Here is a 13,692-nt window from a genome sequence, read left to right on the forward strand (position 1 = left end):
TATTGTACAGTATCTATCACTATCACACTATCTACTCTTGGAGCTGGGGTACATGATGCTCTGTGCTGACTTTGTACATTAATCAGAGGGTTTTGTATGAATTCCAAAAACCTTAATTTGAAAGCAACTTTATTTCCAGTTTGCTTCTTGTCAAGGTGCATGAAGTAGCATGGTGAGTTTATAGTTTCTGTACTGAATAATGCTACTTTAAGCACTTGATGTCTGTGTGAATGGCCTCTGGGTCGTTAAGACACTGAAACAACACTGTGCATGTTTCTCCTCTTATCTGCTTTGCTGCAAATCATTGGTTAACTTACTTAAGAAAGTTGTGGTCAGCATGACTGAGCCTTTGATCATTGATAACTTAAGTGTCCACTCTAAAACTAGTTCATCATATTGAAATCTGTGATTATTCATCCTGAATTATTCTTAGACACTGCAATAGGTCATCCGACTAATTAAGTTTCTTTTGAAGGCAACACTGTGATGTTAAATGAGGTTTGAAAATGTGAAAATGAGCCCCTCTAAAAGTTTGAACCTAGAATCCCCCCATGTCTTGTTTTTTTCCTCAAAGTTGTATATAAGCCTTGTATCTATGTGTAATTACTTCCTGTTTTATTTTGATAGTATCTTTATCTCCTCTTCCCTTATTACCTCTTGTGTCTAAGTCTCCTCCTGTCCTTTGTCTAGTTGCCCCATGTAGTTGTGCTCTCACTAATATTTTCCAGTTATTTCTTTCTGTTTTTGGACTTAAATGCTTTCATCAGCTCAGCAATAAACACTCAGCTTCACCTTCGTCTGCTGCAGTCTGCATTTGGTTCCTCAAGCAACCATCACACTTTGCAGCTAAATCTGACCCTGCTCTATAAACACTAGAGATGGTTGTGTGGGAAATTCTCAGCAGATCATCAGTATGTGAACTGCTGATAAATAGCTCATTACATTCAAAGTACTTTACATTTATTTCCATTCCAAGCACAATTTGAACATCAGGCAATCTTGACCATGTCTACTTGAATAAAGACAGTTGTTGTCAGTAGCAGTTAAACAGATGTACTTAACAAAGTGGCCACTGAGTGTTTAAACCATATGATGTCAGGTGAAAACTAAAAAAGGGCACCTATAAAAACCTTTATTTTTAACCATGACACAGCTGCTCCATGCTCTCTTTGTCGAGTCCATTTTTAAAGGGCAGAGAGACGTACAAACACACAAGTGCTTACAGTGGACAAATAATCATCTTAATAAACAGATTTTTTCCTAATCATTTGTTTTCTCTCTCTCTCTCTCTCTCTCTGTGTTTTCTATGCACACTTTCACACACTCATATGTTTATTGACATATTTAAGCTCTTCAGTTATCCAAAAGCATTAAATAACTAAAGTAAGGCTGTGATTATACTCCCTTGTAGACCTTGTAGACCTTCTGTCCTACACCTGTGGACACCTAAGACAATCCTTTTTCTAGTCCTCCCTGAGTCCATTTGGAGCATTCTTTTAATGTCTGTGCACTCGAGGGGCATGTGGCAAAATTCATTTATCTTGCAACAAATTCTAGCTCCATGAATGTTATAATGCTCCATTTTACGTGGCTCCCTTTAAAAGCAGCAGTTGAAATATGTGTATAGCTCGGGGTGGGGGTGGTGGTGGGGTCAGAAGCCGTCTTACTAAGGGATGGTTAAAGATTTTGTTTTTACTCACCTGAATAGCAACTCATTTAAACTTTTCCGTGACCCAGTGTACATCAGAAATAAACACTCAAAGGAAGGTAAAATAAGTGACGCTGATCTGAGACTGCCTGCTGACTCCCAGTATTCTTCCATCACCGCATGAGTTATGCAGGTAGCAATGCAGGTGCACGGATGTGGCTTGAGACCAGGCAGCTGTCTATTCAGCTCTGATTTAACGTCTGACATGGCTGAGTCTTGTGGCTCAATAGCACTAAAAGGCTCATCCTGCCTAATGGGGTTCCTCTATGACGCAGACATGGAGAGGCAAACCCTCCCCTTCTTTAGTCCGACAGATAATCTTACACACACACACACACACACCCCTACTGGACGCCCATTCATTTTGTCCACTATGCAGTGCTTGTGAGTGCACACAGACAGATATGCATTCATTTCAAACAGACACATAAATAAAAAAGGTTTTGGTATGTGCAGTAAAATAGGAGTGAACACAACACACAAAAACACACAGCCTGTGCACTAATGAAAAGGAAGGGAATTGAGAGGATGGTCCACGGCAAACAGTTGTGTAATTGCTTTTGAGAAACGGCTCTTGTCGGAGTCTGTCATCGATTTGGTCTTTACAGAGGACAACTCGTTTGCTCAGTGTGTGGGAGGAGGCCCGGGCAGCAACGATCATTAAGTGACTGTGGTATCACTTTTATTAACTCAATACACTTTGATGTTTCACTGTTGTGGGAAGGGAAGTTGTCATACTTAGCTCGAGTTGTACTGCAAACAGAGCACAAGCAGAAGCTTTTGTGAGAGTGGGACCATGTTTTAAGTGAATCATACTGATAACAGATTGAATTGGATAAGATAACAATTGCACAGTTGCTTTGTAGACTGAAAGTACTTAAACAGAAACGTTGATATGCAAAGTGCCATGACTATAAGTTCTAGCGAAGCAGATGATATGGCCTCAAATCAAATCAATAAGAAGATGATTCGATTACATAAGCTGACTGTAGATAGTCTACACTGGGCTGGGTGTAGTGCTGAAGCTAGTGTTATCTGAGCAGCGTTATGAATGAAGAACCTAAGAGTGCGTCACTGTAGTATACATCCATCCCCAGCAGATGGCCCCGCCTGCAAGTGCTTACACGGTTGGGTGGAGTTGTGGGGGAATGTGGGGGGGCTTATTGATTTGGCATTTGGGATATAGCATGAATTGTAACATTTTTTTGAAAGTTCTTAAAATATTTATTGCTGGTGATGCTTCTCCACGGACACCAGTTTGCTTTGCCTCCTATTTAATTAATGACATCAATGCAAATTGGGGATAGCAAATGGTCCAAATGACTGGTGGATTTTGTGAATGGAGCACTTAGTGACTGAGGAATGACGTAAACACAAAGCCATATCTCTTATTAGTGAGCCAGGACTGAGAGGAGGAATCCCATTGGCTCGCTTTAGCATCAGAGCAATGCGATTGGCTGGCATCAGATAATTAAACACCTACACAGTCAATGCACAAATCCAAGTGGTGGGGTATATAGGCTGGTGCGTTGGCACTGCACGCAACAGAATCAAGAGTTGTTCACTAAGTTGAGAGAAAGTCAACTTTATTGTGGTTTGCATAGAGCTTCATAGAGATATATATTTATTTTTTATTTTGCTGGGTGATTATCGCTGAAGGTAAGTGACAACTTTTGATGTTGTGTTAGAAGTTTTACAACTAGACTTAAATTGTTACTTATAGGGTGGTGGCATGTGTGTGTGTGTGTGGGTCAGATGCAATGTGCAGCTAGAGTCATTATGTAAGACGGTGATGTGACAGTGGTGGTTATGGGAATGGAGTGTGGCCACCGGGTTACCCCTGCTCATTTTGTGAAGGTCCAGTGTGCTGCTTCAACATAAGGAAAGCGTGAATGAGAAGGCAGGAACTCGAAAATGAGAAGAAGCTTAAGCAAAGAAGAGCAAGTAACAGAGGAAAATGGGCAGGAGAAATCAGGGTTGAGTGTGTGTGTGTGTGTGTTTGAGGTTGTGTGTGTGTGTGTGTGTGTGTGTGTGTGTGTGTGTGTGTGTGTGAGTGAGTGAGAGAGAGCTGGCAGCTCATTACACTAATGCACTGGTCCCCAAGGGAGCTGGCAAGCATGGAGTCCCCCCCCCCCCCCCCCTTTCACTTCTCCTCCTCCAGCATTAGCAAGTGATACATACATCGCACAATGTAGGACCCCTTCCTACCATTACACACACTCACAAACACACACACACACACACACACACGTGCATGCATACACTCCACACTGGCATGGCACACATCAGGAGCAGCAGCATACGACATGAGAGAACTACCTGTTCTTTGCTCTCAGCTGGATATTTTGGAGGAACAGTCCGTTTTGGAGGCGCGTGTGAGCCGGGGGAGCATTGTTCAGCAGGGGACAAGAGCTGAGAGAAGTAAGCTCAGATGTAAGGCGAACTAAAGCTCGCCTCACAGGGAATGACACTTTTTGCACCTTATTCCTGACAACACAAGAAGACTAGAAAAGGGCAGTTTCTAGTTGCATGCTGGTTTGTAGCTATACTTTTAGGGGATTTGAGCTCTTGTATCAGTGGTGTGTGAGTATGAATGGAAGCACAAGAAGCTGATGTGGAGTTTTGTTTTTTGTTTTTCTTGCCATGTAGGGGACCATGGTTATGTTGAAGATCTCTGCTTTCCTCGTTGCCTACGCCCTGGTCATTTGCCAGATGTACTGCTCACAAGCCGCGCCTGCCAGGTGAGACACACGGAAATTGCCTTTTACACTTCTCACTGTTAAGTTGCTTTTTCTCTGCAACTCAACAGAAGTACCGCAAACAACCAGTAGAAAAGATGGGCAGGGTTTATGCAAAAACGGTATCTTAGAACTGGGACTCTGCAGGTTTAATTTTTTCTTTTTTTTTTTTACTTAAACATAAAATGTTTTTTATTAAACAGGAGAAATAGAGGAAGATGTGAAAGTTGTATAGTAATGCCACAGTTACAACATAGGTTAAATAAATGTGTGTATGCAGAAAAGAACATTGTAGTTGTTCTGGTTAGTCTTAATCTATGGCAGTTTTAAATGAAATACATATATTATTTAAATATATGTATTGTTTGTAATACTTCCAATATAAGTGGATAAAGTTGTACGTTGTAGTTAAATTAAAAGCACAGGAAACACAACAAATGTAATTCAGTTTTTATCTATATATATGCATATATCTTTCTATATATCTTTCTCTCTATATGTAGAGAGAGAAAGATATATATATTAATTTGAGTCCCCACTCAAGTTCCCCCTCCTGCCCCCCCTTTCCCATGAAGCTATTGATTTTGTAATAAATCTAAAGCTGGTTATACATCAGCTTCTTTCTCACAAGGGGCACTTTCTGCAGATTGTTTCCCCCAGCTTTGGCCAGGGGCCCTCCGACTCAGACGTCATTCCTCTCGGAGGTGGTGACGTCTCTGTTACCCCCCCCAGCCCCCACCGGTCCCTTACCCCACCCCAACATCCCCACTCAACCCACCACCCCTCCTTTTTCACTGCAGGTGTAACCCTAGCGGAGCATTTCCATTAATGCTGATCTCATTGCCGTTTCCCTCCCCTCAACCACTCTGACCCCTAAACCTCCCCCCCCCCCCCCCCCCCCCCCCACTCCACTTCTAACCACAGACCGGGCTTAGAGTCCATGTCAGACCGAGTCACGCTCACGGACTACGAAGCACGAAGGTTACTCAACGCCATTGTGAAGGAGTTTGTGCAGATGACGGCGGAGGAGCTGGAGCAGCAGGCAACTGAGGGAAACAGGTACAGATGAATCTTATTTAGTTCAACCTTTGAAAATTAGTTTAACATTTCTACCCTGCACAGAAACCACCAGCCAAGGATTTGACTAATGAGAAACTGCAAAGTGAAACTGGTTTTGGACTAAATAAAACGGTAAAATTAAAAAAAGCTATTTTTTAGGAAACAAATCCTGTTTTTACTTTAATGTGCTGGAAATACATTTCTTTAGTTTCCCACTTGGGTTCAGTCAGGCCAGGAGGTATGTACTTCTTGGCAGATCAAAGAATAACATCTTAGTTTTAACATGTGACTCCAAAAAAAGCCCAAAAAACAAAACCCGATTCTCTGTCATGAGCCTGCCCCCGCATGGATGCGTTTGATTTTGACTTGCGTGGATAGACTACTATTTTGAACCAGCCTGCCGGGCATGTGAACATTGTATGCTTAACAAAACAAATAAGTGTGCATGATGTCAATTAAGTGGAGCTGCATGACAGTGGGAAGCAACTGGTTTCTGTTTGTTCTATGGGTAAAAGGCTGACTGGGGTGGGGGTGGAGGTTCTGATGCATGAGGGGATGGATGACAAGTTTTTGAATGTTGGGAAGGGCAGGGGGAGTGGCATGATGCTGTAAGGACCTGGGATGTTTTAATTTGTTTATACCTGCAATGGCATGAGAAAGAAATGCATGTGAGTGAAATGATGCGTGAATGGAAAGAGAAAAAAAAAGCTTAAGAGATACAGAGCGCATGTTTTCCCCGTATCTATGAGCCTGTTCTATGCATGTGTTTTGTGTGTCCCCTCCTCGACAGCATGGACAGGCCCTTAACCAAGCGCTGCTCCAACCTCAGCACCTGTGTGTTGGGTAAACTGTCTCAGGAGCTGCACAAGTTGCAGACTTTCCCTCGCACGAACGTGGGAGCAGGAACGCCCGGCAAGAAGCGCAGTGCGCCTGAGAGCGACAGCTATGCAAGCTACGGCGAGACGTTTGAAAGCATCTAAACCCCTTCCTCCTCATCCACCCTTAAACCCGCTTTTACTTTTCCCGCATCTCCTCTTCCTTTGTCATTCTTTCCCCCGTCCTTCTCTTCTGTCATCTTCCTCTCCTCATCCCAGTTTCCTTCTGGAATGGGACGTGCATGCCGATATTACCTGCTTGATTGACATGAAGATTATGACTTTGAACTGCAGTTTTTCAGTTCTTTTTCTCCCCCTCTCCCCCCCATATTTCTTTTGGCAGAGAATGATTTGTCCCTGTAATCTCAGACGATTTTCACAAGTGTAATTCAGGAGCCAATTCATACATCCATCTCTGTGTACTGTATGTGGAGTAATTTGATTGCATTTCAAAGCCCCTGAAACTCAAGAGTTGAGAGCGATCACTTAATCTAAACGTTAATAAATGATCCACTCATGCGACACCATGTTTGTTGGTCAATAAACGTATTTTTCTACCAGGAAGGCTTAGGTCATTTTCATTTTTAGGGACTCTAAAACAAACATGTAGCCACCTATGCAGACAGTCAATGGCCATTTTAAATGATGGGCCTAAATAAGAGTTTTAGAGCCTTTAAAATTTTGTCTGAAGCTGTCACCGAGTCCAAAGGTAAGACAAACACTCAGATGCATTCTGTTTTTAAGCTGTAAATCCAAACTTGATGTATTTTCAGTTCTTTGATGTTAGCGTTAATGTGTATAGCTGTGTCTTACATTATTGTATGGATGGCAGTGCCCCAATCTTTTCGTTAAGCCCCTTTCTGCTCTCCTGAAGCAGCGTTACAGCACAGAAGCGAGGCTGCAACACGGCAACCTGCGTGACTCACCGTCTGGCGGACTTCCTCAGCCGGTCGGGAGGAATGGGTAACAGCAACTTCGTCCCCACCAATGTTGGCGCCAAGGCTTTCGGCAGGCGGAGGAGAAGCATCCAGATGTGAGCGTTCCCATCTGGGAAATGGTGAATAACACCTTTTCAATCCTGACTTTTTTTATAGATTTCCTTTGGTTTCAAGAATCTCAGACTTACAACATTTTTTTTTTTGATTTCACGAATTGATAAAAATTTCCGACTGTCCAACTTACACGCGGACGCAAACAGCCAGCTTAAATTTACATCCTTTTTCTTTTTTCTGTCTCGTTCATTTCTGTCTTTCAGGGGTTGAGAACCTGATGAGAAAACATCAGAAATAACCTGAGAAGATAAATCAAGAAAAACAAAATTGACCAGAAAATTAACACTGAACTGGCCCTTTATCCACTCTTTCACATTCCTCCAGGAACAGGGAAAAAAAAAAGACCCCACGGGACATCTCCTAATTTTCATCCTGTTAGTGAAGCCTTTTGCTTTTGGCAAATAAGAAAAAAAAAAGAAAAAAAAGGCACTTTACTTTATGTACATGAACAAATGAACTCCTGAAGAAAGAAAAAAAGTCCTAATCATTCCTCTTTTTTATATTTCCGTATCATTGGAAAATAAAATGAAAGCAGCAGTGGTATCACTTTATTCTTTTCCGCTTATCACGTCGTCAGAGCACATTTCTTCCATGCCAACCCAACCCCAGACCCACTCCCCACTCCCTCACCTCCCGATTTAAGATACATACTTCTACATTGCTTATAATAACCTTTCCTCCCGAGGGTATCCTTTTTTCCTGTGTGCCAGAGGGACGCCATTAAAGATCAGCATACCCAAGGCCCCCCCCCCCACAACGGCTGTTGTCTTGTGCCTTGATGTAGAACAATTTACATGAACATGATTGTACAGTTTCTGTTTAGAGACAATAAAGAAGACCCGAGCGAGGATGCAGAAAATGAAGACCAATTAATATTGTAAACAATATTGTGAAAACAAGTTTCAGCAAGATTAAAATGTATTTTAGATACACTCGGGTATGGGGTACTTGTGTTGTTCTTCAAAGGTTTTTAAGCAAGTGTAGAAGGACGCTGAGTGACTGTGAAGTTGATTATATAAGGAGAAGTTTATATTTGTATTATTAATACTGATAAATACTGTCCACAAATTACGAATGATGGAATCTCACAGGCAGAGAGCTCTTTGTAAGTCGCTGATTAGAAATCTAACACTATTTCCCACTGACGAATGCACAATCACGTCGTGAATACATGTAGCACACGTTTATAATTTGGCGAAGTATTGGGGGAAAAAATGTAACGCACAGTCATACACACTCCTGTTGCACAGCTGAATGTGTGAACACATCAGTTTCATTGGAAATATTTCTGATGACACCGCAGTGGCATGGATATGTTACAATACATGTTGATACAAGAAAAAAAAAACAGTGCATGGGGAATTGCTTAATAAAATGCAGCCAAACCTGCAGTCAGAGTTGTTCTTTAGCTCCAGTGAAGGTAAATGTTCACCACTTATTTCGGCACACAAAAGCCAAGTCTTTTTTTTTCTTTTTTTTTACAAGGAAGGCTTGGCCATAAATAGCATGTAAGAGATTCAGCTTGCACCTTTGCGCACAAGGTTTGTTTTTAATTGTGAAACATTAATGGCTGCGTGATTGAACATTTTGGGGCTCACTTGTTTTTGCAGCAGAACTCCAATAGATGGCAACATAATTACCAAAGTTTCAGTGAGTCTCACAGATCTGCCTCAAATGATGGAAACACTGAAATAGTCATAGTCAGAAGCTATTTTTTCTTTCATTTTCCCAAACAATTAAACAAATGAGGAAGAATATCTGAACCTAAAAAAGAGTGAAAAGCAAAATGAAAAGGCACAAGTAATAAAATGATTGTATGGGTTTTGTGTTTGAACTCCTGCTTGTTTTGTTACGAAGATAAAAAACCTGCTGAACTCTCATGTAGGTCTATGATGAAGAGAAACATATAATCCAAGAGTAAATCGAAGATTATTTAATTCTTGAGTGGTCATTTGTAAGACTGAGAAGAGTACAAACTCAAGAAATACATAAATAAAAGGCTCAAAGAAAAGTGCACATCATTAGTAAGCAACAAAAAAGAGACTCTAGCTGTATTTGGAAAATTATGTAACAGGAAATCAAATATTTAATCACATTAATTCCACAAACTGGAAAAGATAAATATCGTACAAATACATTATTACCATTTTATGTTGTATTTTCCCAGGAATAGCACGCTTTGAGTGTACTGCCAGTAGTTTCAAACCATTTGATGTGAAGGCTTTCCAAGCAAAATCACATACAGAGAACTAAAAACAAAATACTTGAAGGAGGGATAAATAAAGGCCCCTCAGTTTTGGATAGCAAATACGGGATTGCAAGTCGGGAAACAGAGGATAATGAGCCCGTTCAATAAGGGTGAAAGTGAAAAACAGGATATGGTTGATCCTATTTGGCTGCACGGATGAATGCCAAGTGTGCACCAGAGCAAATGCAAGATTTCTGAGTGCATCGTGCACGCAAGAGTTGTCAGTACCATGGAAGCAAATGTACTTTTGTCAAACATCGTATTTAGTTTCTATGAATTACTACATTGAATCCACGTGGAAAAATGGCAACCGATCAACATCAGACACGTTAGATCAGTGCTGCAGACATTTAGAGAAATAAATGTTTGGTCTTGATTCTAGCCGCTCAACTGGATGACTTATTATTTCCCCGATGACAGGATATGTCTGACTAATATGTGAACTTATGCTATGGGAGTATAAACAGAAAAGGAGATTTGTGCTTCATTCCTTCTCGAGCCTTCAAACCCTCGTCTGTCAGTTGTTTTTACAGTCTTTCCACTTATTCTCTCTTGCTCTCAGTATCTGTCTGCTTATATGCCTGAGGAAATCGCTGCTAAAGTTGAATCCATACTGGAATCCACATGGACACTTTTCCTGCATGACAGATAAGGAAAAGAATAAACCCTAGATTCTGATAATTGAGGGATGGTGATAGGTTGAGGGTTGATTTGTGGGTTTGGTTTGGTTTTGGGGCTTTTTTCTCAGCAATAATCTCACAATCTCACTATGCCAATGAGAATAACAGTCATAATGGTATGCAGCTGCTTTTTAATGGGGCCCTTGCAATTGGAAATTAGACAGTTCATATAAGAAAACCAATCATTTGGCCCTCTACTCCAAAGAGAAGATGCACTGCTCGTCCAGTTCCCAGAAATCTACACCACAATCCAATTTCACAACCTGGGGTTTTGGACGATGCTTCCCTAGAACGATTTATTGGAATAGTTTGAAATTTGTGGAAATTGAGTCATATTTCAACATATCTTTTAATCCTTGTTATTTCTTAACAATGTTTAATAAAACTTTGTCAGCACATACAAGCCACCAGAAAAATGTAGCTGCCTGGCAGAACTATATTTCCTCCGCCAAGGAGGTGAGGTTTTTGGTAGGATTCTCTCTGTAAAAATGATATCTTAAAAAGTTTTGAATGAAAACTAAGTACGGGTGCAGAGTGAGAGTGCAGAGTGGGGTCATGTTAACAATTCATCATAATTTGCCTTACATCGAACCAAGGTCTTCCGAGGTCAGCTTGATGATTTATCGGTCAAAAAATTGACAAAAAGTCTTAGAAATTAGAAACTATGATTCCCGTGCACTGTCAACATATAGAAAGTACTGTATAAGAATTTTTAAAAAATCATATTACATTTGACCTTTGACCTTTCCCACATAAGTGGAGATATCATCTGAATTTCAGGAGCAGGACCACTCCTCCTTCATGCCCCCTCCGGCCTCAGGCCCCCCTTCACCAATACCTGCTGTTCTCATTTTCATGCCCCCCCCCCCAATTTTCCCTCTCTTCTCCTCTCTTCCTTTCCTTCATTCACATACATGGGGATCTGCCCGGCCCGGGAGCCGCCACCAGTCCCCTTCGAGGCCTTACCCAAACCGCAGCACCAGTTCACACTTCCTCATCCGTCATCGCCCATCGTTACCAAGGATGTGGTCCCAGCTAGTGAAATAATAACAAAACAAAAAGATTGTACTCAAAATTATGTGAAGTATTTTAAAATGGGTTCCAACAAGGCAAATAACAAAAGACACACATTTTCTGACTGCATCAAAAACTTCTCAATATTTAAAAAGAACAAAGAAAATAAATATAAAGAAAATACAACACTGTTCAGTGAAAAGTATTGCCAAGAGAGTGAGCTACCTTGATAGAGGTTTGCGCTCCTTGCGTGCTCATTTTCTTGATATTGTTTTAATCTATATCCACAGTGTTCACCAAATAAGACATTTTCAACAGTTTACCTGTAGTATTTGGTGAAGCATAAACTGCTTGTTCCAGAAATATTACGGACGTATCTACTCAAAAATCCAATAAACAAACAAAGCTGTCTTTGGCCAGTCATTTAAACTCAACAAACTCAATAAAAGCTGTCCAGGACTAGAAATTCACATATATTCACTCTCAAAGCAAATGGACGTGTGTTTGAGATCCTGTTTATGACATTTACAGTAATCCTTCTTCATCATCAAAAAATATAGCAACTTATGCATCAGTATACTTGATGCCAAGCTAAATGTTTCCTAACTTACTGTTTAATTTTTGTCACATTGAATTCTTTTTTTAGTATGATCATTGTTGTCTTTTTATATATATTAATGTGATTTCCTGCACTTATGTAGCAATAGCATCATAACAGTAATCACTTAGAAGTATTTAAATCATTAGGCACATATTACAGAAAAAAATTAAGGAAGTTTAAAATAATGGCTCTGATGTGATTTTGACTATATTTACAAACTATTAAACTGTGTCTGGCTGGGGATTACCTTCACACATCGCAATGTGACTCTCAGTCTGCTTTTGACTCTCCTGTTGGTTTTGCCAGGAAATGAGGTAAGATTTCGGAGGAAATAAGGCGTTTATGTTCAGATTTCAACTAAAGCTAATATTTATCAACATCCTAAAGTATAACAGGCCTGTGTTGTGTGCATGGGAGTGTGTGTGTAGTGGTACCCGCTTCATAAAGTCACATAATAATTATTCACTCAAGAGTACGTAGCAACACTAGCGGCAGCAACCCAGACCAGCTGAGTCTCGGTTGTAATGGGAACCAGCCGACCGCCGTTTATATTTTCATTTTCCTTCCTCATTTTTAAAGCCCCGAGTTTTTCCATAAGGTAGTCATTTCCAAGGCTGACGTGAAACGAGACACCCATGAGTACTCATGGTAAAGGTCCAGAAACAACATAAGGGTGGGCCCAACATCCTTTCACCTTCCCCAATCCCCCCATTCCGTCTTGTGCGACTGTTCCTGAGAAGGTAAACACCCTTTCACTCTGTCAGAAATGAGATTTCTTTCTGCTGCGATGGCAGTTCCTTCAACTGGCGTGCTTTCTTTCTCCCCCTTGTACTTCTCCTCCCCTCCCTCCCTGTGCTGCCACATCTGGAACCCAGCTCCTCATTTATTTATGTGGTCTGTTGTGTTTCTCTCTTCTTTTTTTCCAAGAGCCTTATTTTAAAGTCCTTTACCTTGTCTTGTTGGCAGTTTCGCTATATCTGATGAGGTCTGCAATTACATCCCACCATAACTGGTCACTCTGCAATTACATGCTCCACCACAGAATCCCCCTCCTGCATCCCCACCTCCTGTCTCTGAAAAGCACCACTGCTCATATGGCAGACCAAAATAGACTAGTTTCATGTCTGTTTGGATGGCAGCCCAGCTGAAACTATGCTCAGCTGCTTGACTGACAGTGGGATGTGGGTTTGTTCTCCTCAAGAAAAACCTTTAAGGCCAGTCACGTTTACACTCTGAGCAGTCTTACTGCAGCAGGCTTCAGAGGCGGTTGGTCCAGCTGGGCACTGAGAAGGAAGACAGAGACTAAGTCAGCGTGAATGAAAGCGAAGACACACACGGAGAGAGTGCTGAGAAGGACTACGAGCTGTAACTATGAACCCGACTGGACACACTTAAAGCTTTCAGTTGCTGACAAAGAGAATGGGTAAGTTTTGCAAAGAGTTCAGTCTGATCTCAAATTCTGGGAATAGTGAAAGGCTTCTGTCAAGGAACTTCGAGCCTTTAAACTTTGGAAAACTTTGGCTTGCATGACTTAGCTGTGAAGCATTCAAATACAAAACTTAAAAGAGAATGCAGGGCATCTGTGGCAGATCATCTATTTTTTTCCAAGCGCTCACAGACTTTTCCAGTTGCCGATGCTGTTGCCGTGTTGAGCAAGGTGCAGCTGGAAACTCATTAGGGATGTAAATTATTTAAATCTCATGAGCACAGGAGACGT

The 13,692-nt window shown here is 41.2% G+C and overlaps 2 protein-coding genes across 5 annotated transcripts in view; both read left to right on the forward strand.

The window, feature by feature from the left end:
* Nucleotides 1–3,225: 3,225 nt before the first annotated feature.
* On the forward strand, nt 3,226–9,504 carry LOC146515074 (calcitonin gene-related peptide 1). Of its 4 annotated transcripts, none has more exons than XM_085167253.1 (5): nt 3,229–3,367; nt 4,358–4,449; nt 5,371–5,505; nt 7,255–7,437; nt 7,636–9,504. In XM_085167253.1, exons 2-4 carry the CDS (start codon nt 4,364–4,366, stop codon nt 7,415–7,417), a joined length of 384 nt encoding a protein of 127 aa, XP_085023379.1. In that variant the 5' UTR covers nt 3,229–3,367; nt 4,358–4,363; the 3' UTR covers nt 7,418–7,437; nt 7,636–9,504. The 4 variants fall into 4 exon arrangements, with proteins under 4 accessions (XP_085023377.1, XP_085023379.1, XP_085023381.1 ...); XM_085167255.1 differs by having other exon boundaries at nt 3,231–3,367; nt 7,258–7,437; nt 7,636–9,497; XM_085167251.1 differs by lacking the exons at nt 7,255–7,437; nt 7,636–9,504 and adding an exon at nt 6,296–7,243 and having other exon boundaries at nt 3,226–3,367.
* A 3,203-nt stretch (nt 9,505–12,707) lies between these two features.
* Nucleotides 12,708–13,692, forward strand: part of insc (INSC spindle orientation adaptor protein) — a 68,303-nt gene continuing 67,318 nt past the window's right edge. Inside the window, exon 1 of the mRNA XM_085166972.1 lies at nt 12,708–13,398. The gene's annotated coding sequence lies outside the window, so the exon portion shown is untranslated. The remainder of the gene's footprint in view (nt 13,399–13,692) is intronic.

Source organism: Neolamprologus multifasciatus, chromosome 7, assembly GCF_963576455.1.
Source record: "Neolamprologus multifasciatus chromosome 7, fNeoMul1.2, whole genome shotgun sequence".
Classification (NCBI taxonomy): Eukaryota; Metazoa; Chordata; class Actinopteri; order Cichliformes; family Cichlidae; genus Neolamprologus; species Neolamprologus multifasciatus.